The sequence below is a fragment of the Monodelphis domestica genome, chromosome 3, assembly GCF_027887165.1.
Source record: "Monodelphis domestica isolate mMonDom1 chromosome 3, mMonDom1.pri, whole genome shotgun sequence".
NCBI classification, from domain to species: domain Eukaryota; kingdom Metazoa; phylum Chordata; class Mammalia; order Didelphimorphia; family Didelphidae; genus Monodelphis; species Monodelphis domestica.
In genome coordinates, this window is record NC_077229.1 from 105,846,150 (window position 1) to 105,870,924 (window position 24,775).

A 24,775-nucleotide genomic window follows, 5' to 3' on the forward strand; every position below is an offset into this window, starting at 1 on the left:
AGATAGTAAGTTCTTTTTTTGGTTGATAATTCAGTCCAACAATATTGACTCAACAGACATTTATTTAATACTTTTTATACATAGGGACTTATTGTGATGTTCAATAGAGATGAATAAAAAAATGACTTGGTTTATCCTATAGTTTCTATTGAGGGAAAGTAGAATAACTGTTTTCAGGAGGGTAAAACTGAGGCACCAAGATGTTGAGTTGTTTGGGATCACTGCCCATAACAATTCATATTACTTGTCCGTTAAGCTATGTTATTTCTTGAAACCTAGAATATCCATTGTGTTTCTAAACGTATTTCTGAAGATTCTGTTCTTTTAGAAGTATTGTTGCTTTTATCTCACTCTATTTTATTTCATATATTCAGCCCCTTACTCCTCTCCCCATACCATAGAAGGCATTATCTGACAAAATACATTGATTATATCTTTTGTGTTTCCACTTCTCAGTTCATTTTCTGCAGGTGAACATTTATAAATTATTCTTCAAATATTAAGTCTTATTAAATGAAAATTAAATAGGTTTTCCCCCCACCTGGTACACAATACAAATCTCTTGCTGCTGAGATAAAGTGAACACATAAGTAACAATGTTGGGATCACTGACATCAGAAATGTGCCCAGAATAAGTAGCAGACATGCCAAGTAAACCTGCCTTTTAATTTCCACAGGAAAAGCTATGAAGTTGAGTTTAGCAACTGAAGAGATTGCTACGTTTTATGGGAAGATGTTGGATCATGAATATACAACAAAGGAAGTTTTTCAAAATAACTTCTTCAATGACTGGCGAAAGGTACTTTCTTTTCAGTGTGTATGGGTATGATTGATGAATGTGTTTCCTAAAAGATCTTGTACCAGTTGTCTTTTTTTCCATTTTAGTAAATTCATTATAATAAACTTTTTACAAAAAGCAGACACAGTAACACAGATCCCAATATGAATATATCCAGTGTAGGTCATAAAATATGTATCCCCAGAAAGTCATCCAACCTGCCATAAAACAACTGAGGCAGAGCTCTGAGCAAATATTTATTAGAAGGACCTGTCACCCTACAACAGATAGGATCTTTCTCATGAACCTTCTCTGGAATATAGCTTTTATTCCCTTCAATGCCCAGCCCTATCCTATATGCCTTGTTAGTTCAGGCATTAGTGTGTTATCTCACTGGTGGACACCAAATTCTCGACATGCCCTTTGATCATGTTGCTGCAGGACATAAAGCAACCAGCCCATATACAATCTATCCTCTAAGACATCTACTCTTAGCAAAGTGCCCTGGGCATCCTAGTGATGGTCCCTAAACTGAGATGATTTGGCATTAGGTCAAGCCTCTTATCTATACCTGCTTGTTTTGGGTCATAAGGAAGAAGTGATACAGAAGGGAACACTCTTAATATGTCATGGGACTATTCACTGAAGCAGGTGACATCTAGGTGGAGGTCCCCTTCAAGCAATGCTGATGAGTTAAAGTTTGTACATAGTAGATGCTTAATAAATGTTTATTGAATTGAATTGAATTGATAATCTCTCACAGCTTGTTCAACCATTCTTCAACAGAAAGATTTTTTTTCAGATTTTTACTACGCTATTTGATGCAGTCTGGTATAATAGATAGAGCACTGCCTTTGACATACACTAGCTAAGTTACCTAAATTAGAAGTACCCCAGGTAACTCTGTGATTGAGTTGGTGATCAGTATTGCTGGAAGGAATTCAAGTATTAATGAAATCATAGATCTAGATTAAAACTTTTTTTTCTACTACAATCTCAGATGAGGAAACTAAATCCCATTGAGAAATGGTACTTTTCCCAAAATCATGTGGTCCAAATGCTTTGGTCTTTTATTATACCATAAAATTACGAAGTCAGATAGTATGATCAATTCATAATTCATTTTGAATTTATCAGATCATTCCCTCCCCCCCAAAAGTTTATAGTTTCAAAAGCAATTTAATAGCATTCCTGTTCTCCAGGGATCCGTACAATAAGTAGTTTTGTTATTTTTGCCATTTTGATGGATATGAGCTAGTGGCTCAAAGTTGTCTCAATTCCTTTGATCATTAGATCACTGAAACATTTTAAGTGAGGACTTACAATTTGTTTCCTATTTTATAAACTGATCCTAATTGCCTTTTTGCATCATGGAAAACTTCCATTTATTCTAAACTGCACATCAGTTTTCTGTATTATGCACCTTTTTGCTCTTTTTCCCTTTCCAAACCATGCATGGCCTTTAATCCACTGTTCATTAGTACCTCACCAAAATGTAATTGGAGACATAAATTAATTTAAACCTTGAGAATAGTTTAAGTTTAGGAAAGTTGAAATTATGATAATGTTATAATAGCAATAATTGATATTTACATGATGCTTTATGGGATAAGTCTCTCTGGGGTAAGAAAGATGAGTGATAGAGAGTGAACAAAAGGGAAGCGGCCTCATGTTGGACAATTATAATATTACCTAAGTTGATTTGAGTTTTTGTGCTATACCAATTGGAGGTACATTATAGAAGTAGACAAAATAATAACAAAATTCATTTGGAAAAAAAACTTCATTGAAAGAACTTTAAAAGATTGAAACTTCTAGAGAAAGAATGAAAAAAAGTAAGAATGAAGGACATATCATATAGCATTATTAGTCCTCAAACTATATTATAAATCAATAAGCATTAAAACTATTTGGTACTGGGGCAGCTAGATAGCACAGTGGATAGAGCACAAAGTCTGGAGACAAGAGTCAGGTTCAAATCTGGATAGAATACTTAAGTTGGAAGTCAAGAATGCCTGAATCATCTAAAAGATCTTATTTCTGTTGCTTACTGACTTTGAGCAAGTCACTTCACCTTTCTCAAAAACTTAAATTTAAAAAATGACTATAATAATCTAGTGAAATCATAATCATTGATGTATTAGTGTAATCTCAAAACAGTTGTTTTTGCTTTGATCATAATATGGGAGCTTATAATCTTTCAATAGGCATTAAGTACATGGTTTCCTTCCACTTAGGATACTTACTTTAGGTCCTAGAGTGTAAGATCCTAAAAAGAACAGGCTTGGTTTTTTTTACCTTAATTATTTATTATAAAATTTAGATGGTACTAATATTTTTATGTACTTGATCATCACTAATAATAAATTATTAGTCCTTGATGTCATCTAGTACACCCTTAGTTTCTAGTCTCTCAGGAATACTTATCTTACCCATTAATTTTTGGAAAAGATGATTCCTTCATTCCTCTCAATAAACAAGTTTGTGTCCTGTTCATTGGGGCACAATTTTTTTTCCCTTTTAGTTATAGATAAGAGAGGTGGTCTGTTCTTTCTTTTTTTTACAATTTAAAAAAAAATTTAGACTATTTTTTCCATGGTTACATGATTCATAATTCCACCTCCCTTTTCCCTCCCCCCTCCTGGGACTGACAAGCAATTCCACTGGTTTATGCATGTATCATTGTTCAAAACCTATTTCCATGTTATTCCTATATTCCTATTCCTTTTAACATAAAAACTCTAATCATATCCCCCATCAAACCACATCATGGATCATTTTTTTTTTCTGTGTTTCTGCTTCCACAGTTCTTTCTCTGAATGTGGATAGTGTACTTTCTCATAAGTCCCTCAGAATTGTCCTGGATCATTACATTGCTGCTAGTAGAAAAGTCCATTACATTTTATTGTACCACAGTGTATCAGTCTCTGTGTACAATGTTCTCCTGGTTCTGCTCCTTTTGCTCTGCATCAATTCCTGGAGGTTGTTCCAGTTCACATGGAAATTGAGAGGTGTTCTATTCTGATGATTCATTATGTTTTGGATTTGTTACATGCTATTGGGGTGCATACTTCTAGCAGGTTCTAACAAGCTAAAAAGCCTCAAGTATAGAACTGGTCTTGCTAAGCTTATTGGGAAGACCTCTTCACCCAACTCATAAGATAATGAATTTTAGGAAGAGTGCTTGCTAGAGTATCTGCATTAGTGGATAGGGTACCCATATTATAAAATCATGGAGCTTTGGAGTTGATGAGTAAGAAAGGCTCTATGTCACTGACTTTTGGCACAGGAAATGACAGTGGAAGAGAAAAAGATAATCAAGCACCTGGACAAGTGTGACTTCACAGAGATTCACAAGTATTTTGTTAACAAGAATGAAGCCCGAAAAGCTTTGCCCAAAGAAGAGAAACAGGTCAGGATGCATTCTAAAATGTTATATGTGTTCATTTGTTGATACATGTGTTATAGGAATTTACCTTTTCATAGCAGCCAGACTGTCAATATGACAGTCTATTGGAGGTAGAAGGCATAAACATTCTGTATACTTAAAATATCTCCTAATTGTATTTCGTGCAGATGGGGTACTTCAAGCAGACTTAATTGCATGCACTTCTTTATTTTAAAGATAAAATTAGGGAATGATGATTTACTTTATTGGCCATCATTTTTATGAAAGGATTTGGTTCTTTTAAATAGTAAATTCCCCTATGGTGTTTTAAATACTTCATATGTGCACATTTAGAAACACATTTGCTGCTTAAAACTAGGTCCACCTTTAAAGGGAGTAATGTGGTTGGTAACATTTCTTCTTCTTTAAAGGATGTGATAAATTAATAAAAGGTAATATTGATGCTGTACATAATTTGGGCTGCTGTGAAATATGGCTTTCATTTTTTGCATGTGGTATTCTTTCAAACCTTTGAGAAAAAGCTACCATAATTTTTTTATCTGTTTGAAATTTACAGACGTGCCTTAGGATTGATAATTCTTTTCCTTATCAGAAACAAATAGCTTTGAATAGAGTTGGATAAGGGAGTTTGGTTTAAATAATACTTGCATTGATGGCTAAAGTTTAACTCAGAACTTTAAAAAAAATAGACTTTTTTTAGCTTAATTAAATTAATTTGAAAAATTCTGTTTTCATTGGCAATCTAACAAGACTGGAACTGCAATAAATGATGGGTTTAAGAAACTTAAAACTTGTCCTAATCTACTCACTACAATGTATAAAATGTTTTATTATCTCAGAAACTGAAAGAAGAGGCAGAAAGACTTCAGGAAGAATTTGGCTACTGTATATTAGATGGCCACAGAGAGAAAATAGGCAATTTCAAGACTGAACCACCAGGGTTGTTTCGTGGTCGTGGGGACCATCCAAAAATGGGGATGTTGAAAAAAAGAATAATGCCAGAAGATGTAATCATAAACTGCAGCAAGTAAGTTTTTGGTTAATGAAACTTTTCTATTAACTAATGTTAACAAAGGATGTTTCAAATTAGAGATGGAAGGATATGAGGAGGAAGTCCAAGAGGATGCTCCCTTAGGTTAAGAGTAGATGGTAAAATTTAAGTTCTAGAAATTGAATTGATTTTGGCTAAGATTGTATTTCTGAGTTAAAATACAAATATCACTTTAAAAAATTATTCCTTTTCTAGGGTCTGAGTTTAAAGACTTTTGAGATAAAAGAGAAAATCAGCTGCATACATGAAATATTAGAGAATGATACCAAACAGAATATCATCAAGTTTTGGAATATGTAGTATAGACAAGTAGTGCTTTGGGATCATTTGCTTATAACTTTAAGAAAAAGGAACCTGTAAAATAATCAGCCTGATTCATGTGGTTTTTTCCTTTCAGGGACTCTAAAATACCAGAGCCACCTCCAGGTCATAAGTGGAAAGAAGTACGCTTCGACAACACAGTCACTTGGCTGGCATCATGGACTGAGAACATCCAGAATTCCATTAAATACATCATGTTGAACCCTAGTTCAAAGCTTAAGGTCAGTATATGATAGTATATTGAGAGTATTTGAAGTGTAGACCTTTCCTTTTAATAAGCCAATTGCTTTAGAAATCTAAGGACATGTCCTTGAGGTCTGAGGTAAGCAAACAAGACATTTTATCTATTCATTTGACTGACAAGTACCTGTCTGGATATTCCTGTTCTGGAGAGAAGGAGGCTAGACCTTGTGCGGGAATAGAGATAGATTTCAACATTTTTCTGTGTTTTATGATCAGGTTTTCTTTGAAGTATATAGCCAGGAGTCAAGTAGCACAGTGGATAGAGTGCCAGGTCTGGATTTGGGAGGACCTGGGTTCAAATGTAGCTAGACTTTTCTAGCTCTGTGACCTGTGGCAGGTCACTTGCCTAGACCTTAACCATTCTTTTGCCTTTCTTAGAAAGTAGGGGTTTAAAAAATTAACCAATTAATTTTTCAAAAAAGAAAAGATACAGACAAAAGACTTTTATCTAAGAACCAGACTCTTCAACAGGTTTATCAACCACATTGACTGCTAGGTGATGAATTTTCAGCCTTTAGGGGCTTTTGTTCAACTATATTCCTGCAAGGGTTGTTATATGCATTGAGGGGGTGCTTAAAATTGGGACAAATAAAGTTATGATTCCAATAATAGTGATGATAGTCTATTAAAATTTTAGGAAGATAATTTTAGTGACATATTGAAATTGCCAACCACTTTGTAAGGTTGGCCTTTGGCCTTCAGTTAGTTGAAATTCTTCATTGTGCCTTCTGTCTTGCCCTCTCTCCACCAAAAAAAAATGAATTTGTAACTCAGATCAGATGTTATTTCTTTGTCATCTTTTATTAAAAGATTTGTAGCATAGGATCTTGGAGGCAATATGGCATAGTAGGTAGAAGGCCAATTTGGGCATCAGAGAAATTTGGGTTTAATTTTCACTTCTGCCATATACATGCTGTGTGACCCTATGTAAGTCACTTAGTATCTTAGGTCAACAAATAATAAATTAAAAAAAAATAATGATAAATCACCATAATGGAATATTTTTGGTTTTACAAAGAATTTCATCCACAACAGTTTTGTAGAGTTGGTAGTATACAAGTATTAGTATCTCCCCCATTTTATAGATGAAGAAAATGTGATAAGGAGAAGTTAAATTATTGCCTAAAGCTATACTTTATAGTTAGGTGATTCAGATTTTGAACTCCCATCTCCTGACCAGTCCTGTTTTGGTTCTATTATTCCATGCTCCCTTCCTATCAGAGGATCTGAGAAAGACAAATGGTGTCTTTTCAGACACATGGTATTAATATAATGGCATATAGATTATACATGCCACCAATTTTATGCACATTTCATGTTAGAGAACTATGTGTTATCATGGAGATTCTAGTTTTGCTATAGTAAGTAGCAGTGAAACTTCAAAGGTGGGGAATGTAAAAGTCAGGGATGGGCATATATTTACATGAGGACAATAAAAAGAGGGGAACCGAATGGCAGCAGAATTAAAGAAATCATCTTTGAATTCCAATGTATTCCCCTCCTGGAAATCTCTTGACCCTGCAGGTTGTTATTTCAACTTCTCATCTGATACCTTGGGGTATTGCTCTGAAGTTGTACATTTTTCAGGAACTCATGATAGTGTACTATAAAATTACCTCAAGAAATCTCTGAAAATTGGATCTTAAATTGTTGCAAATTATTATCATATCCAAAATTGCTTCCATGTTACTATGAGCTTACGCCCTCCGGTTTTGAACTACTTTTTTCTATCCCTTGTTCTAAATCAAGGGCTCACCTAACTTGAATGGTTGATATCTTATAAGTGCCCTTCCTTCCCCACAACAGTGTCTACCTTTGTTAAAAAGATGGCATAGTAATGTAGATTAGATATGGCTAACACAACAAAAATCACAATTTCCACACTTGATTGATGTTTCTGTCTTTTTTTTTTTAGATGAAGTCTGGGGAATGGTAAATTTCCACTAAAGAAAATGTGAAATTAAATTTTATTTTTGTTGTTGAACAAAAATCAATTCTCTTTCTCTCCCACCCCCATTATTGGGTGAAAAAGAAAGGAAAAACAAAATTTATTACAAATAGGCATAGTCAGGCAAAATAAATTACCACATTGGTCGTGTCCAGAAAATACATTGTCTCATTCTATGTCCTGAGTCCATCCTTTCTCTATCAGGAAGTACCACTTCATGGGTCCTCTGGAATTATGGTTTGTTATTTCATTGATCAGAGATCTTAAGACTTTCCGAGCTGTTTTTGCAGTGACATATTTTTTTCTGCTTATTCTGCTCATTTCACTTTGCATCAATTCATACAAATCTTCCCAGGTTTCATTGAAATAATTTCTTTCATTATTTCTCATAGAATAGTTATATTCCATTATTTTCATATGGTGTAATTTGTTCATCCATCCCCCAGTTGATGGATGGCCCTTTTTTGTCCAGTTCTTTGCCACTACAAAAAAAAATTTTTTTTAACATATATTTTTGTGCATATGAGTCCTTTTTCTCTTTCTTTGATCTCTGGAATAAGAATCCTTAAATTAGTATTACTGAGCCAAAGGTTATATACAGATTAGTGACTTTTGAGACATACTTTTAAATTGTTTTCTAAAATGGCTAGGCCAGTTTATAAGTCTTATCAACAATGCATTTTAATGTACCTGTTTTATTATAGTTCCTCCAGCATTTGTCATCTTCCTTTTTTGTCAATCTGAGGAGATAAGGTGGAATTTCAGAGCTGATTAAATTTTTGTTTCTGTGATTATTAGTTATTTAAAGGATTTTTTTTCATATGGCTTTTGATAGCTTGGCTTTCTTCTTTTGAAAACTGACCAGGCCATTTTCTAAGGCATGAGTTGCAGAGCAACTGCCCATCTACATTGGAGAGGTATTTTCAATAAAATCACTTGTCTAATACAAAAAATGTAGAATTACTGTGGTCCTTATGCAATTGAAAGTTTCCTTTTCTTTTACCACAAACCATTACCTGAAGTAAAGATCAAAGGAAATATGGAGGATTCTTAAAAATTATTTTATCCAGGGGGAGAAGGATTGGCAGAAATACGAAGTTGCTCGACGCCTCAAGGGAGTTGTAGATAAAATCCGTTTTCAGTACCGCTTTGACTGGAAATCAAGGGAAATGAAAAAACGACAAAGAGCTGTAGCTCTTTATTTCATTGATAAGGTAAGTTTTTTTAAAGTCTTTAGTAGAATTTACTATTAGACAAAAATGCTTTTTTTTTTAATCATTGATACCACATTCTGAAATCCACTTCATTGTAGATTCAAGTAGAAGACTACTTCAATCCTTCTTTAGGTATTTAACTATTTCATTTACATTGAAGCTTTGTGCTGATTCTGTCTTCTCTTAGGTAGAGTAGGAATAATAACTCACATTTTTATAGTATTTGAAGGATTACAATGCTTTTTCCTTACCATAACCTCGTAAAGAAGGTAGTATAAGTATTATTATCCTCGTTTTACAAATGAGGAAACTGAATCAGAAGAATTAACTATGATCTCATAGCTAGCATGTATCAGGGGTAGGATTCAAACTCACATCTGCTGACTCCCAAGTCTAGTGCTCTTTTCACTTTGTCAAACTATAATACACCCTCAGTGGTTGTGAGGATCCAGAGAGGCAATATCATGGTAAAGTTTTTTGTCACCATAAAGTTTTGTGTGTTAGTTGATAGTATTTCACTATTAGAATATAGAGGAATAGCAAATTTTACAAATGTTGGTAATACTTGGACATAGGGTTGCTTATGGTATAAGATGTATTTTTAAGTCATTCAGTCTCAATATCCTTTTTTTCTCCATAACTAGCTTGCCCTGAGAGCTGGTAATGAGAAAGAAGAAGGAGAGACAGCAGACACTGTTGGCTGCTGTTCTCTTCGTGTTGAACACATACAACTATACCATGAGTTGGATGGGCAGGAACATGTTGTCGAATTTGACTTCCTTGGAAAGGACTCTATCCGATACTACAACAAAGTACCTGTTGAAAAGCCAGTAAGTACCTGTTGCACTCTCAGAATGTGAGACTCGAGGCATTTTCTCTAATTTTGGTTAAGACGTGTTACAGTGAAAATAGAACCTGGCAGCTCTGCCCTTCATCTTCCATTATAGAATTCTTAGAATCTCAAGTTGAGTTGGGATCCCAGATACCATCATCTATGTTTACCTAAAACTGACTATGAAACAAACCCCTATGACAGTCCCAGCAGTGATCCTCAAGCCTTTTGTATGGAGTCTTTGAGTGAGGAATACTCTACATAATAAGCTCACATGCCTATTCTTGTTATAACTTCCAAGCCATTGCTCTTGAGTTCTGCATTTTGTTACTAAATTGAACAAATCTAATTCCTTTTCCAATTGATGACCTTTAAATATTTGAAGTTTTCTTTTGTAAAAATTTAAAATTAATGTGCAGTAATAAAAATAACATATTTTAAGGGATTTATTAATGATCATTAGAAATCAAGGAATAAAGAGGATACAAAATAAAGACCATGTGCCCATGGCTGATCAGCCAGTTCAAACACCCACCTTACCACCACCAAGCTTAGGACAAGAAGTAAAGCTGTGGGACCCTTTCATGTCCTTGCCTAATATCCCCTGTCTACAGGAAGTATGTAACAACAGGAAGTCAGTGGACTCCTGGGAAATGTAGTTCTTTTTTTTAGGGTAACATTTTCAATTATTCATTTTATCCTTTAAATTCAATACCCTTGGTTCCTTCAATTGATCCCTGTATTCTTAAGGTCCTTCCTTATAGATACTTCATTACCCTCTAATCTATATTTTCTCTATCATATCAGTGTCCTTCCTAAAATGATGCCTGGAACCAAATCTAACATTCTATAAGTAGTCTAATGAAGACAGAAAACAATGAAACTATTTCCTTCTTTTTTCAGTGCACTATTCTTCTCTTAATGTATTTTAAGATTAAATTGGCTTTTTCACTGCTACATTGCCCTGATGTTTGAGGTGGTAACTTGTCAGACTTTCAAATTCCATAAAATGGCAAATCTTTTTCAAATTGCTATCTAGCTGTCTTCTCCATCTCATACTTATGAAACTTTTTTTAAAAATACCATTCTAAAACTTTACATTTCTTACTATTAAATTTTATTTCCTGTTACTGGTTTTAGCCTGTCAGGATGTTTTTGGATCTTAAGTTTCTCTTCTACTTTCCTCACATTGTTCTGTCTTCTGATCTTAAAGTATGTCATCTATAACTTATTGAAAGTTATTAGTACTCAAAATATTAGATCTGTGATGTCAGTGGTTTGAGTGATCCCTCAAGTGAAGCTGATTACATCACATTTATGCCTACCCATCATGTGTGATTCTTGTCCAAGTCTTATTGCATATTGGCAGACCAATAAGGAATTCGCTTGTGTCCTAGAAGTGTTTCTCTTTTTCTCCTGACATCAAAAGTGTTGTGCTATTGGCTTTTCTCCTTTCCTGCCTTCCCTTACAAAATCCTATTCTTTATCCTCACAATAACCTTTGATCCTTTGACCCCTCGGTTTTCTTCCAAGCTATCACTGCTACACTCTCCTCTTCTCTCCATCTTGACCCCTTAGTGAACCAATTAACTCTACAATTGTCCTCCTTTCTTAAGTCCCTAGCCCCTTTATCATGTATCACTGATTACACCCCACTAAGCCACAGCCAAGAATTATTTCCATCCCTTATCTCCTTCACTTATACACATCTACTGCTAAACAAAAATGGAGAAAATCACACAGCCATTCTGATTGGGTCCACTAAAAATTTATTTTACATAACCTCAAGTGGGCAACTGCTACTACTAGGTAGTGGTTCTATACTTCCCTTATCACACTCCTGTCCCAGTTGCCACAGTGGCTCTTCCAAAATTTTTATCCCTCAAATTTCCCATGGCCTTCCCTCCTCTTCAGTCCTCTCAGTGGATAACCTTGCCTCATTTTACAGGGGGGAAATGGAGGCCTATTTTTTTTTCCCCAGCTCTATCTTCTCCCCTCATTCTTTTTTTTTCAATTTAATTTTTTTTGTTATAATAATATTAATAATATAATAAATATTTATTTCCCACCTTCCCCTCCACCCACCCTTCCCGTAGCCGACGCACAATTTCATATCCTTGATCAGAACCTATTTCCATGTTGTCGTTTGCACTAGGATGTTCATTTAGAGTCTATATCCCCAACCATATTCCTTCAACCCATGTATTCAAGCAGTTGTTCTTCTTGGTGTTTTTACTTCCACAGTGTTTCCTCTGAATGTGAATAGTGGTTTTTCTCATAGGTTCCTCCAAGTTGTTCAGGATCACTGCATTGCCACTAATGGAAAAGTTCATTACATTCCATTGTACCACAGTGTATCAGTCTCTGTGTACAATGTTTTCCTGGTTCTGCTTCTCTCACTCTGCATCACTTCCTGGAGGTTGTTCCAGTATCCATGGAATTCCTCTACTTTATTATTCCTTTGAGCACAATAGTATTCCATCACCAACATATACCACAATTTGTTCAGCCATTCTCCAATTGAAGGGCATCCCCTCATTTTCCAATTTTTGGCCACCACAAAGAGCACAGCTATGAATATTCTTATACATGTCTTTTTCCTTATTATCTCTTTGGGGTACAAACCCAGCAGTGCTATGGCTGGATCAAAGGGCAGACAGTCTTTTATCGCCCTTTGGGTATAGTTCCAAATTGCCCTCCAGAATGCTTGGATCAATTCACAACTCCACCAGCAATGCATTAATGTCCCAACTTTGCCACATCCCCTCCAGCATTCATTACTTTCCTTTGCTGTCATATTAGCCAATCTGTTAGGTGTGAGGTGATACCTCAGAGTTGTTTTGATTTGCATCTCTCTGATTATAAGAGATTTAGAACACTTTTTCATGTGCTTATTAATAGTTTTGATTTCTTTAACTGAAAATTGCCTATTCATGTCCCTTGCCCATTTATCAATTGGAGAATGGCTTGATTTTTTTATACAATTGGTTTAGCTCTTTATAAATTTGAGTAATTAGACCTTTCTCATAGGTTTTTGTAATGAAGATTATTTCCCAATTTGTTGCTTCCCTTCTAATTTTGTATGCATTAGTTTTGTTTGTATGAAAACTTTTTAATTTGATGTAATCAAAATTATTGATTTTACATTTTGTGATCCCCTCATTCTTATATCACTAGGGTGTCTTCTGCTACTCTCTTCTTCCTTCACCCCTGCCTCACATGATAAACTGGGTTTACTCCTTACCAAGACTAATCCCTATTCTTGTTAAAAAGGTTCCATTCCACCCCATTTCTTCCAACAGACTGCCCCCTCTGTCATCCCTACTCTATCACTTATTTTCAGTCTATCTTTCTACAGGCTTATTTCCCTACTGCCTACAAACATGTCTGTGTCTCCCCATCCTAAAAAGACTATCACTTGGTCCTTCCATCTTATAGCTCTTCTATTCTTTGTAGCTGAACTCCTTGAAAAATCTAGAAAATGCTTCCACTTTCTCTCCTCTCACTGTTCTTAACCCCTTACAATCTTGAACTTCTCTCTACAAAGTTCCTAATGATTTCCTAATTACCAAATCTAGCAGAAATCCTCATTCTCTTTTACCTTTCTGTAGTCTGTGATACTGTTGACCAACTCTCTCCTCCTTGATATTGTATTCTCTCTAGGTTTTTGGAGCACCATTCTCCTGGTTTTCCTCCTATCTGCCATACTGTTCCTTCTCTTCTCCTTTGCCAAATCCTCTTTTAAGTCACTTTTCTACCATAGGTTTCCCTCAAGGTTCTGTCCTGGGCCCTATTCTCATCTTCCTCTGAATTACTGCACTTGGTGATCTCATCAGCTCCCATGGATTTAATTATCATCTCCAGGCTGATGATTCTCAAATCTACCTATTCTGCCCCAATCTCTCTAAACAGAACTCATTATCTTTATTCCTAAGTCCTCCCCTCCCTTCTATTTTCCTTGTTACTTTAGTAACTGTCTTCCCAGTCCCTCAGGCTCATAACCTAGGAGTCATTTAGATAGAAGAGGTCTTGGTTTTAAATTTGGCCTCACCCTAACTATGACCCTGAGTAAGTCACTTGACCCCCATTGCCTAGCCCTTACCACGCTTCTGCCTTGGAACCAATACACAATATTAATTCTAAGATGGAAGATATGGGTTTAAAAAAATAATAATCTAGTAGTCATCCTGTATTCCTCACTGTTGTCCTCTTTATTTTTAATCTGTTCCCAAGGCTTGTCAATTTTACCATTGCAACATCTTTCATATATGCTCCTTCTCTCTTCTGACACCACCATCATCCTAGTGCAAGCCCTTATCTCACACATGGATTATTACAATAGCCTATTGGTGGCTCTGCCTACTTCAAGTCTTTCCCCATTCCCATCTTCCATTCTACTAGGCCACCATCCTTTACATTTTTTTTTTCATTAATTCCCTGGATATTCTTGACCTTTTGTTCTTCCAGATGAATTTTATTATTTTTTATAATTCCATACAATAGTTTTTTGGTAGTTTGATTGGTATTTAGGTATTATATTAACTCAGCATAGTCATGAGCAATTAATGTTTTTCAAATTGTTTAGATCTGACTTTATTTATGTGAAAAATATTATGTAATTCTGTTCATATAATTCCTCTGTATGTTTTGGAAAGTAGGTTCCGAAGTATTTTATATTGTGTGGAGTTACCAAATTCATATTTTAATCATGGGTCTTATACCTTGAAATGTCAGTGAGGTCACATTTACCTCATTGTGATAGGTAATATATTATGCTTGTGTTCTTTGTGCATTTCTATATAGAAATCTGAGACCATGGAATCTGTTACTTCTCTCTTTGTGAACTTTCCTCAGTGAACTTTTTCAGTATCTTGTCTTATTTTCTTCTTCCTATGTTGTAGCTATACTTCATGGTATGTAGCTGACATAAACAAGTCTTCTTTCTCTCATCCCTTTTCCTTTTTTCCTATAAACCCTGGCCTTACTCTTTAATTCAAAGCCCCTTTGACTTGATTTACAAGTCTCTAGAGAAGTACCTTCTTCTCACCAGTACTTTTTAGGTACATTTCATCATTGATTCCTCTATTTTATACCCTGGTACAGAAATAAGTCCAACATCCAGCACCTGTTCATTTAACCAGTCTTCCTTTCTGTTCTGAATCTCTTCTTTTTGTTGAACAGCAACTGTTCAAGCTTTCAGGTTCTTGTCTTAAGTAACACTTCTCTTTCTTTGTGCTTTGGAGGTAACCCTGAATTCTTGAAGGCTTTGCCAGCAGAACATAAGTTCAGGCAGTCCTGACAAATTGGGAAGTCTTTTAATATGAGCCTGGCAACAGTTCTGTCATACACAAACCAGTCTAGATAAATTCTGAGAGACTCATTACCATTTCACATACTAGGAGATGAATGGTTTTTTATCTCACCTGCCTTCTCCCACCCCCACTCCCCAACAAGTCCTTTTATTGTGAACCTGTTCTGAAACCATAGTATTCATAAATGCTCTGGGTTTGTTTCTGCATTATAGGTATTTAAGAATTTGCAGCTCTTCATGGAGAACAAGGACCCAGGAGATGATCTGTTTGATAGACTTAATGTGAGCATTTTTAGAAAAAGTAATTTTTATTAACTTTGCCATGGAATTCAAACTGATTATATAAAATACTTTGCCGTGTATTTTTTATTAATATTGGTCTTAATAAAGATGACAGAGCATAGTATTTCGGAGTTGACATAAGTAATAGATTCATGTCGATTAAATATGGCTTTAAAATAGTCTTTTGAAGGGGGACCTCATTGGCTCAGTGGATTGAGAGCCACGCCTAGAGATGGGAGGTCCTGGGTTCAAATTTGACCTCAGATACTTCCTAGCTGTGTGACCTGGGCAAGTTACTTTACCCCCATTGCTTAGCCCTTCTCACTCTTCTGCCTAGGAGCCAGTACATTGTCTTGATTCTAAGATGGAAGGTAAGGGTTTTTTCTAATTAACTAATTAAATAGTTTCTTCAGAAGAAACTTATGTTTTGATTTTTCATACACTGAATTTTGTTATTGTGTCAGTGTTGCTTGGTGGGACAGAAAATCTTACTTTGAAATGTCTACAATGAACAGGTTAGGCTTGAACTCTGTCCCTGTGACTATTATTGGAGGCTGGTTTCTTGGCAAGAACTGGAAGAAGAACTTAATTAATCAGATGTATGCAGCCTACCCAACTGAGGAAGGCTCCCAGTTACTCTTTTTTACAGTTATATACTCTTATGAGAGCCCAATCTGCTAAAACTTGAAAATAGAAAGTAAGCAATTATGACCTTTCTAAAAATCTTGTTTAAAACATTTGTTTCAAACCTTTTTTTTTCCCCCAGACATCAACCTTGAACAAACATCTTCAGGACCTGATGGATGGATTGACAGCCAAGGTGTTCAGGACTTATAATGCATCCATCACACTGCAGGAACAACTGAAAGCACTGACCAATGGTAATGAGTTCAACCACACAGGAATTTAGCAGTCAGGAGGGAAAGAATGATGTCATTTAATAGTTATTTCTAAGTATCACCACCACAGCACCTGGGTCTAGGTACTGGTCCTGCCACTACCTCTCTGGGCCTTAATTCTTCGTCTCTTCACTGGGATCATGATTCTTGCCCTGCTAAGTTGTGTTAAGTCTTAAATTGCTCTAGCAACAAACTGCCCTCGTTTATTAACATTCAGCAGTTAAGTAATCATTTGAGTGCCTGCTATGTGCAGTATACTAAGCAGATACAAAGGAGAACACACAAACTTGGATAAGGTTAGAAATAACTGGTAAAGAGCAGGGAAGAGTTTGTCCTAAGATTGTAAACTGGTGTGAACTGTCACAAAGTTAAAAAAAGATTTAGATTTGGTTGATTAGTTGTTGGAGTGGTTTTTTTGTTAGTAAGCATTTATTAAGGGCCTACTATGCACCAGGCACTGTGCTAATAAATAAGTTCTGATTTTACAGTGAAAGGCAAAAAAAAAGTTGGCCCCAAGGAGTTCACAGACTTAATTAGGGAGACAATAAGCAAAAATTCTACATAGGAAAAACATAAGAGTCAGTATAAATGAGGCATAATCTCAGAGGGAAAACACTTAAGATTAAGGAGGTTTAAGAAAGGCTTCTTTTAGAAGGTCAAACTTTAGTTGAGACTTGAAGGAAATCAAGGAAGCTAAGAGATAGAGATGAGGAGAGTGTTCAAGGCATGAAAATAGCCAGTGAAAATGTTTGGAGCTGGTAAAATGAATTACCTTGTGAAAGAAATATCATAAAGGTCAATGTTACTTGAATCACAAAATACATGGGAGTCGTAAAGTAAGGTGTAAGAAGACTAAAAGTGCGGGGCAGCAGTGAGGTGGCTCAGTGGATAGAGAGGTCAGGCCTAGAGATAGAAGGTCCTGGGTTCAAATCTGTCCTCTCTCCCCCTTCCCCCGCAAAAAATAAACTGGCTCCCAGATACTTCCTAGCTATCTGACCCCGGGCAAGTCATTGAACTCCAGGTGCCTAGCCCTTGCTGCTCTTTTGCCTTGAAACCAATAATTTGTATTGATTCTAAAACAGAAGGTGTAAAAGTTTTAAAAAGAAGAAAAGTGTACAAAGAGCTAAATCAATTGTACAAAAAATCAAGCCATTCTCCAATTGATAAATGGGCAAGGGACATGAACAGGCAGTTCTCAGCCAAAGAAATCAAAACTATTAATAAGCACATGAAAAAGTGCTCTACATCTCTTATAATCAGAGAGATGCAAATCAAAACAACTCTGAGGTATCACCTCACACCTAGCAGATTGGCTAACATAACAGCCATGGAAAGTAATGAATGCTGGAGGGGATGTGGCAAAGTGGGGACACTAATGCATTGCTGGTGGAGTTGTGAATTGATCCAAGCATTCTGGAGGGCAATTTGGAATTATACCCAAAGGGCGATAAAAGACTATCTGCCCTTTGATCCAGCCATAGCACTGCTGGGTTTGTACCCCAAAGAGATAATAAGGAAAAAGACTTGTACAAGAATATTCATAGCTGCGCTCTTTGTGGTGGCCAAAAATTGGAAAATGAAGGGATGCCCTTCAATTGGAGAATGGCTGAATAAATTGTGGTATATGTTGGTGATGGAATACTATTGTGCTAAAAGGAATAATAAAGGGGAGGAATTCCATGGAGACTGGAACAACCTCCAGGAAGTGATGCAGAGTGAGAGAAGCAGAACCAGGAAAACATTGTACACAGAGACTGATACATTGTGGTACAATCGAAGGTGATGGACTTCTCCATTAGTGGCGGTGTAATGTCCCTGAACAATCTGCAGGGATCTAAAAAACACTATCCACAAGCAGAGGATAAACTGTGGGAGTAAAAACACCCATGAAAAGCAACTGCTTGAATACAGGGGTTGAGGAGATATGACTGAGGAGAGACTCTAAATGAACACTAATGCAAATACCAACAACATGGAAATGGGTTTGAATCAAGAACACATGTGATACCCAGTGGAATCACGCGTAGGCTATGGGAGAGGTGGTGGGAGGGGGGAGGGAAGAAAAGAAAATGATCTTTGTTTTCAATGAATAGTGTTTGGAAATGTCCATATAAAAATTAAAAAATAATAAATAAAATAATAAATAAATAAAATAAAATAAAAAGAAGAAAAGTGAAAAGGTAGGAAAGGACCAGGTTAAGAAGGGCTTTGAACACGAAACAGAATTTTATCTTTGATCCTGTAGGTAATAGGGGGCCTTGTTTTTTTTTTTGTTTTGTTTTTGTTTTTAATAGGGGAGTGACATGGTTAAATCTGTGCTTAAGGAAATCAGTTTTCCAACTGAGTGGAGAATATACTAGGGAAAGTCTTGAATCAGGCAGACCCACAGCAGGTTATTGACAGGTATGAGATGATGGCAGCCTATACCAAGGTGTACTGTATTGTCAGTTTTTTTTTTGTTTGTTTGTTTTTTAACCCTTATCTTTGTCTTAGAATCAATACTATATATTCATTCCAACTGTCTGAAACAAAATGGACAGTGTAATAACTTATTCAGATTAAAGGAAAAATAGTAATATCATGGAACCTACTGGAAGAAAAATCATATATAACAATTATAACCTGGGCCATCTAGATTTACCAATGAATGAGTTTGGAAGAGTAGGTTGAGGCCAGATTGTACAAAACTTTAAACGTTCAAAGAAAATCACCTTTGAGACAGCTGATATAGCTATCAAGTTGGCATGGGAAAGATTTGAGGCACAGAGCCCAGGTGAGAGTAACATAGTGCTTAAATTGGCAAGCCCAGAGAGACAACAGTGTGAGTAAGGAGAAGGGGCTAGATGAAGTTAGAAATTGCAACATTAGGCAACTGACTGGATATGTGTGAGGTGTATCAATGTAATGGAGTATTGGTAGTATTAGTATACCATAAGGAACCACAAAGAGTGAAAATTTAAAGAAATTCAAGAAGACTAATATAAGATGCAATGTGAACAGAGTAAAGAACATGACATGCAATACTATACCTTTGTAAGTGAAGACACCTTAAATGGCAACAAAACAGCTCAAAAACAAAGAAAACGTTGATACTTACAAAGCATTTTGTCCATCTTTTTGGGCTTGGACAAACAGAAAAAGAAGTGCAAGTTTATATGTAGAATCATTTGCAATCACTCTGTTAGGTTGTTTTATTCTTTTAATGACTATTATAAAGAGTCTGGTAGAGTGAATGAGGCATATGCTAAGATTTTTATGTATTAGAACAATATATTCAATAAAAGAGTTTTGGTTTTTAACAAGACTATAGAGAAGATCAAGATCTGAAATAAAGCTATCAGATTTAACCATTAAGATTGTTGGTATTTGAGGGTTGTAGAAAGATAAGCATATCATTCTGGAAAGCAATTTTGAGTTATACCAAGAGAATGGTTTAAATGTTCATGACCTTTGACCCAGACATCTCTTTGCTACCCATATTCCCCCAGGAGATAGGTTATATAAGATTACGCAAGCATAAAAAGAAAGACTTCAAATATACCAAAATAATAATGGCATTGTTTCTTGTAGTAGTAAAGAACAAGAAACACCATTCGAAGAATGACCAAACAAATTGTAGCACATAAATGTAAGGGAATATTGCCAAGTTTTATGAAACAATATTATAAATACAAAGAAGTATAGGAAGACATATGAAATGATGCAAAATAAAGTCAGCAAAACCAGGAAAATTGTATACAGAGTAATGACAAGTAATGTAACTGGCAACAACAAATGGGGTGAAATTAGAGTGACTGAGCTTGGACCCAAAGAAGAGAGATGAGAAGGATACTTCCCCTCATTCTTTTCAGAGGTAGGGAACTACAGGCATGAAGCCCCTACATCTAGTGTCAGTTATGTTGAATATGTTGGCTTTGCTAGACTTTTTTTTTCTTTTTTACTGGAGCTGGTTTTAGGGGATGGAGGATAGAAGTATATTGGGAGAGGTAGGTCAGAAATTAAATGTAGGTATGATTTTTTTTGGAAGTTTTTTAATAACTTTAAAGCAGTTTCAATGTTCTTATGGTCAGAATCAGACAATAAAGGTTCAAGACGTGAGTAGGAGGTGAGAAAGTAATGACAGCTACTTTATTTTTTATTTATTTTTTAATTTTTATTTGGTCATTTCCAAACATTATTCATTGGAAACAAAGATCATTTTCTTTTCTTCCCTTCCCCCCTCCCACCACCTCTCCCATAGCTTACGCGTGATTCCACTGGGTATCACATGTGTTCTTGATTCAAACCCATTTCCATGTTGTTGGTATTTGCATTAGAGTGTTCATTCAGAGTCTCTCCTCAGTCATATCCCCTCCACCCCTGTAGTCAAGCAGTTTCTTTTCATCGGTGTTTTTACTCCCACAGTTTATCTTCTGCTTGTGGATAGTGTTTTTTAGATCCCTGCAGATTGTTCAGGGACATTGTATATGACAGCTACTTTAAATGACTTTTTCTAAGCATTGACTGTAAAAAGGAGGAAAAATATAGAACAATAACTCAGGAAGATGGCAGGGTCAAAGGAGGATGTTTTTAAAGGTGAGAGATATATTTTTAGGCAGTCGATTTTGAATGCTCTCCAAAAGTTAAATCTTTGATAGGAATAGGAGCAAATGATATTAAGGGCATGAGAGATTGTCACACAGCACTAATGGTTTAATTAAAATTAGAAAACAAATTTGTAGTGACCCGAGTTGTGTGATTTTGTTTTATATTGGTCAGCAATAGAGCAATAGGAGTGAATAAGGAGAGAGAAACTGAGAATTCAGAAAAGCTAGAACCACACTAAAAAAATAAAGGGATTTGAGGATAGAGGACCATGTATAATTGTATCTGCCTCCTATTGGTCAAGATTGAGGATAAGAGAGACTAGAAGTCATAGTAAAGGTTAAGACAGAGATAGAATTGACAGGACAGAAAGGTATAATCACTCGAGTCCAGATTTCAATATCATAAAGGTATGAGTAGTGATGGTAAGATCTTAGGTTTGACAGTTTCTGTGAGTTACTGAGGTAGAGTGAAGGGATAGCTCAAGAAAGCTGAGGCTGAGGAATTGAAGGCCAGGGTTCTCAAGATGTCATACCTGGATGTTGAAGTACACAATCACAAGGACATGGATTAGGAGGGAGACTGAGGTTCAGATACTAAATTCTTGGCTCAACAAAATGATAAAAAACATTGAGTGAACCTTAAGGGAAAGGTTACTGAGTGACTTCATCAATGTAAGGTTCTGGAAGTTTTAAGAAGCCAAAAGTGGCTACTATGTCTCTTCTGTCCTCAATGTGTTGGCAGGCATGGAAAAAAAAAAAGAATACTTGGTACTAGAGAAGGGAGTTTGGGATATAGGAGCTTCTGGAACAAACCAGGTAAGAAGGGATAGAGAATGATAAAGGTGAGTTTGTTAATGATAGAACCAAGGTTCCAGAGGGCAGAAGAATAGGATGCCCAGCAGAGAATAACCAGGGACTAGGGAGGGAGGTATAGGGCTGACCCATTTGAGGATGAATGAGACTGTGAAGTGATTTCAGAAATAGGTAAAATGATTGTGGGGAAGGGATCTATGTGCCAAGACAGTGGTGTTAACCTACATTCTTTTTTCCAAATACCAAAGAATTGGGGATGAAGGCAGATCAGATATTTGTATCAATAAATATATCTTACTATTGGTGCCAGTTATTTTGCTTAATGTTAGCATGGGTGTGGGGAGAGATGATGATGCATGCCTAGAAGAGAACCTGCCTCTGCAACATGTGCTGGGCTCTTGACTGATCTTCAGTTCTGTGTCCTCAACATAATACTGGCCATGAAGAGCCTGGCATAGTATAGTTATGAGAGACTGAAGCACTGTTGTGCCTAAGTTTTGTTGACAGGTAAGTAAGGTAGATCGTGCCTTCTCACATGATAATAGTGGGTGAGGCTGGGGTGAGGCTGCCTCTGAAGCCAGTACCAGAGAAATGGGTACAGTAGCTGATCCCCCATACCTCTAGAGTGAGTGGTAGTGATTGATTTACATAGGCTTAAGTATATGGCCCTTTTTTTTTTTTAATTCATGGAACTTTAGAACTGGTGTGGATCTCAATCTCTTCACCCTCCTTTAGAGATTAGGCCTTCCTTTTGGAAACTGAGGCCCAGAAAAGGGAGGTTAGACTTTTCATTGTTATACAAAAAGAGATCCTTCCTCCATTTGGGAAAAAACAATTGACTGGCTCATTATGAAAGTGTGGTTGGAATTAGCCCAAAGAATTGGTTAGATTACTGGAGCTGAGAAGGAAGTCATTGTATGTTTTACTACATCCCCAAACATATTCTTCCTATTCATTCCTGAGATCCTTGTTACTCCTTTCAGGGTTTTTGTTTTTTACTGTATTTTGGCTCTCATACATGTGTCTGCATCTTCTAGCTGAAGATAATATAGCAGCGAAAATTTTGTCCTACAATCGAGCAAACCGAGCAGTAGCCATTCTGTGCAACCATCAGCGGGCAACACCTAAGACTTTTGAGAAATCCATGCAAAATCTCCAGACAAAGGTAAGTGGGTAAAGATTATTGATATCTCTAGTAAATGAGGTAGTAATCAGTATAATACATCTCTACAGTCTTTCCATCTATTTTCTAAACATGTGGCCCTGAATATGGGGTAAGGGGGGGCATGGGAAGAAACTGACACCCCTCCCCTCATCTCTAAGCCAAGTTTCTAGAAGTCATAGAGCTATTTTTCAGGGAAACTTTCCTTTTTTGCATTATCTTACCCAACTACTGATGTCCATTTACCCCATTAAGGTAGGTAGGGAGTGACTTTGACTTTGTTCCAGGTTCCTGCACATTGAGCTAAGTATATTCATATCTGTTATCCCAATCAAAGGGTTAGAGTGAGACAAGAATGGATTTTCCAAACTTTCCTTTTAAGAAGAAAAGAGGAGTACAAATTTATATAAAATGTACATACTCCAAAGGTGATTGATATCTAATCAATTTTTTCTTTTAATTTAATATTTAATTTCCCCCTACTTACATATAAAAATAGTTTCCAATATTTTATTTAATTTTTTAAAATTAATTTATTTAATCAATTTAGAACATTATTCCTTGGTTACAAGAATTATATTATTTCCCTCCCTCCCCTTTCCCACCTTTTCCATAACCAATGTGCAATTTCATTGGGTATTACTTGTGTCCTTGATCAGAACCTATTTCCATGCTGTTGATGTTTGCACTAGGATCTTCATTTAGAGTCTACATCTCCATCCATATCCCCTCAACCCATGTATTCAAGCAGTTGTTTTTCTTCTGTGTTTCTACTCCCACAGTTTTTCCTCTGAATGTGAATAGTATTTTTTCTCGTAGATCTCTCCAAGTTGTTTAGGATCACTGCATTGCCACTAATGGAAAAGTTCATTACATTCCATTGTACCTCAGTGTATCAGTCTCTGTGCACAATGTTCTCCTGGTTCTGCTCCTCTCACTCTGCATCTGTTCCTGGAGGTTGTTCCAGTTCCCATGGAATTCCTCCACTTTATTATTCCTTTGAACACAATAGTATTCCATCACCAACATATACCACAATTTGTTCAGCCATTCCCCAATTGATGGGCATCCCCTCGTTTTCCAGTTTTTGGCCACCACAAAGAGCACAACTATGAATATTTTTGTACAAGTCTTTTTCCTTATTATCTCTTTGGGGTACAAACTCAGCAGTGCTATGGCAGTTTACAGCATTTTAAAAAGAATCTTGAGCCCCAAATTCTCTCTCTCCCTCTTGGTCATGATAGACTTTGGAATGTGATTTCTGACCAGAAGAAATCTGTCTGGAAGCAGTAGTGGTCAACTCGAGTATATTATGCCATTGGGTTAGAGGTCATCATATGTAACCCCCACACTGTACAGGTAAAGAAATGAAGAGCCAAGAGAAAAGGGGGCAAAATTGGGGTTCTAGCCCAGGCCTTTTGCATCCAAACCCAGTGCACTTTTTTCTCTGCTTGACTGCTTCCATAGCTCTCTTTTGTGAGCCAAGTACCATGGTGCCTTTGTAAATGGAAAATCTAAGTGAAGAAACCTGAGTCTGGAGTAGGAAGAGCACTAGACTTAGAATCTGAGTTTGAGTTCTGCATCAGGATTCTTTTTAGCACTGTGACTTTGCAAATCATTTAACTTCTCTGACTCAGTTTCCTCATCTTTAAAATGGAAACTCATATCTGCCCTTAGTATTTAGGTCTAAGAAGAAAATCAAATGAAATAACATATTTTCTTTGTAACTATAAAGTAAAGTTGATGTTTAATGCAGATAATGTACGGCTTTTATATTCATGATAAAATATTTTTTATTTTAATTTTATTAATTTTTAAAATATTTACATAGTTGCATGATTTATGTTGTCTCCCTGCCCCTCTTTCGTTCCCCCCCCTCCCAGAGTTGACAAACAATTCCACTGGGTTATTGTAAAGATTGAAATT

The 24,775-nt window shown here is 36.1% G+C and overlaps 1 protein-coding gene across 3 annotated transcripts in view; it reads left to right on the forward strand.

Annotated features, from left to right (window-relative positions):
- TOP1MT (DNA topoisomerase I mitochondrial) overlaps positions 1-24,775 on the forward strand; it is an 86,022-nt gene that overhangs the window by 56,712 nt on the left and 4,535 nt on the right. For all 3 annotated transcript variants that reach the window (XM_056822950.1, XM_056822948.1, XM_056822951.1), the window contains 9 exons: positions 678-799; positions 4,068-4,190; positions 5,027-5,214; positions 5,636-5,780; positions 8,821-8,964; positions 9,609-9,794; positions 15,321-15,389; positions 16,156-16,270; positions 22,725-22,852. In XM_056822950.1, the coding sequence (XP_056678928.1) occupies positions 678-799; positions 4,068-4,190; positions 5,027-5,214; positions 5,636-5,780; positions 8,821-8,964; positions 9,609-9,794; positions 15,321-15,389; positions 16,156-16,270; positions 22,725-22,852 (1,220 nt within the window). The remainder of the gene's footprint in view (positions 1-677; positions 800-4,067; positions 4,191-5,026; positions 5,215-5,635; positions 5,781-8,820; positions 8,965-9,608; positions 9,795-15,320; positions 15,390-16,155; positions 16,271-22,724; positions 22,853-24,775) is intronic.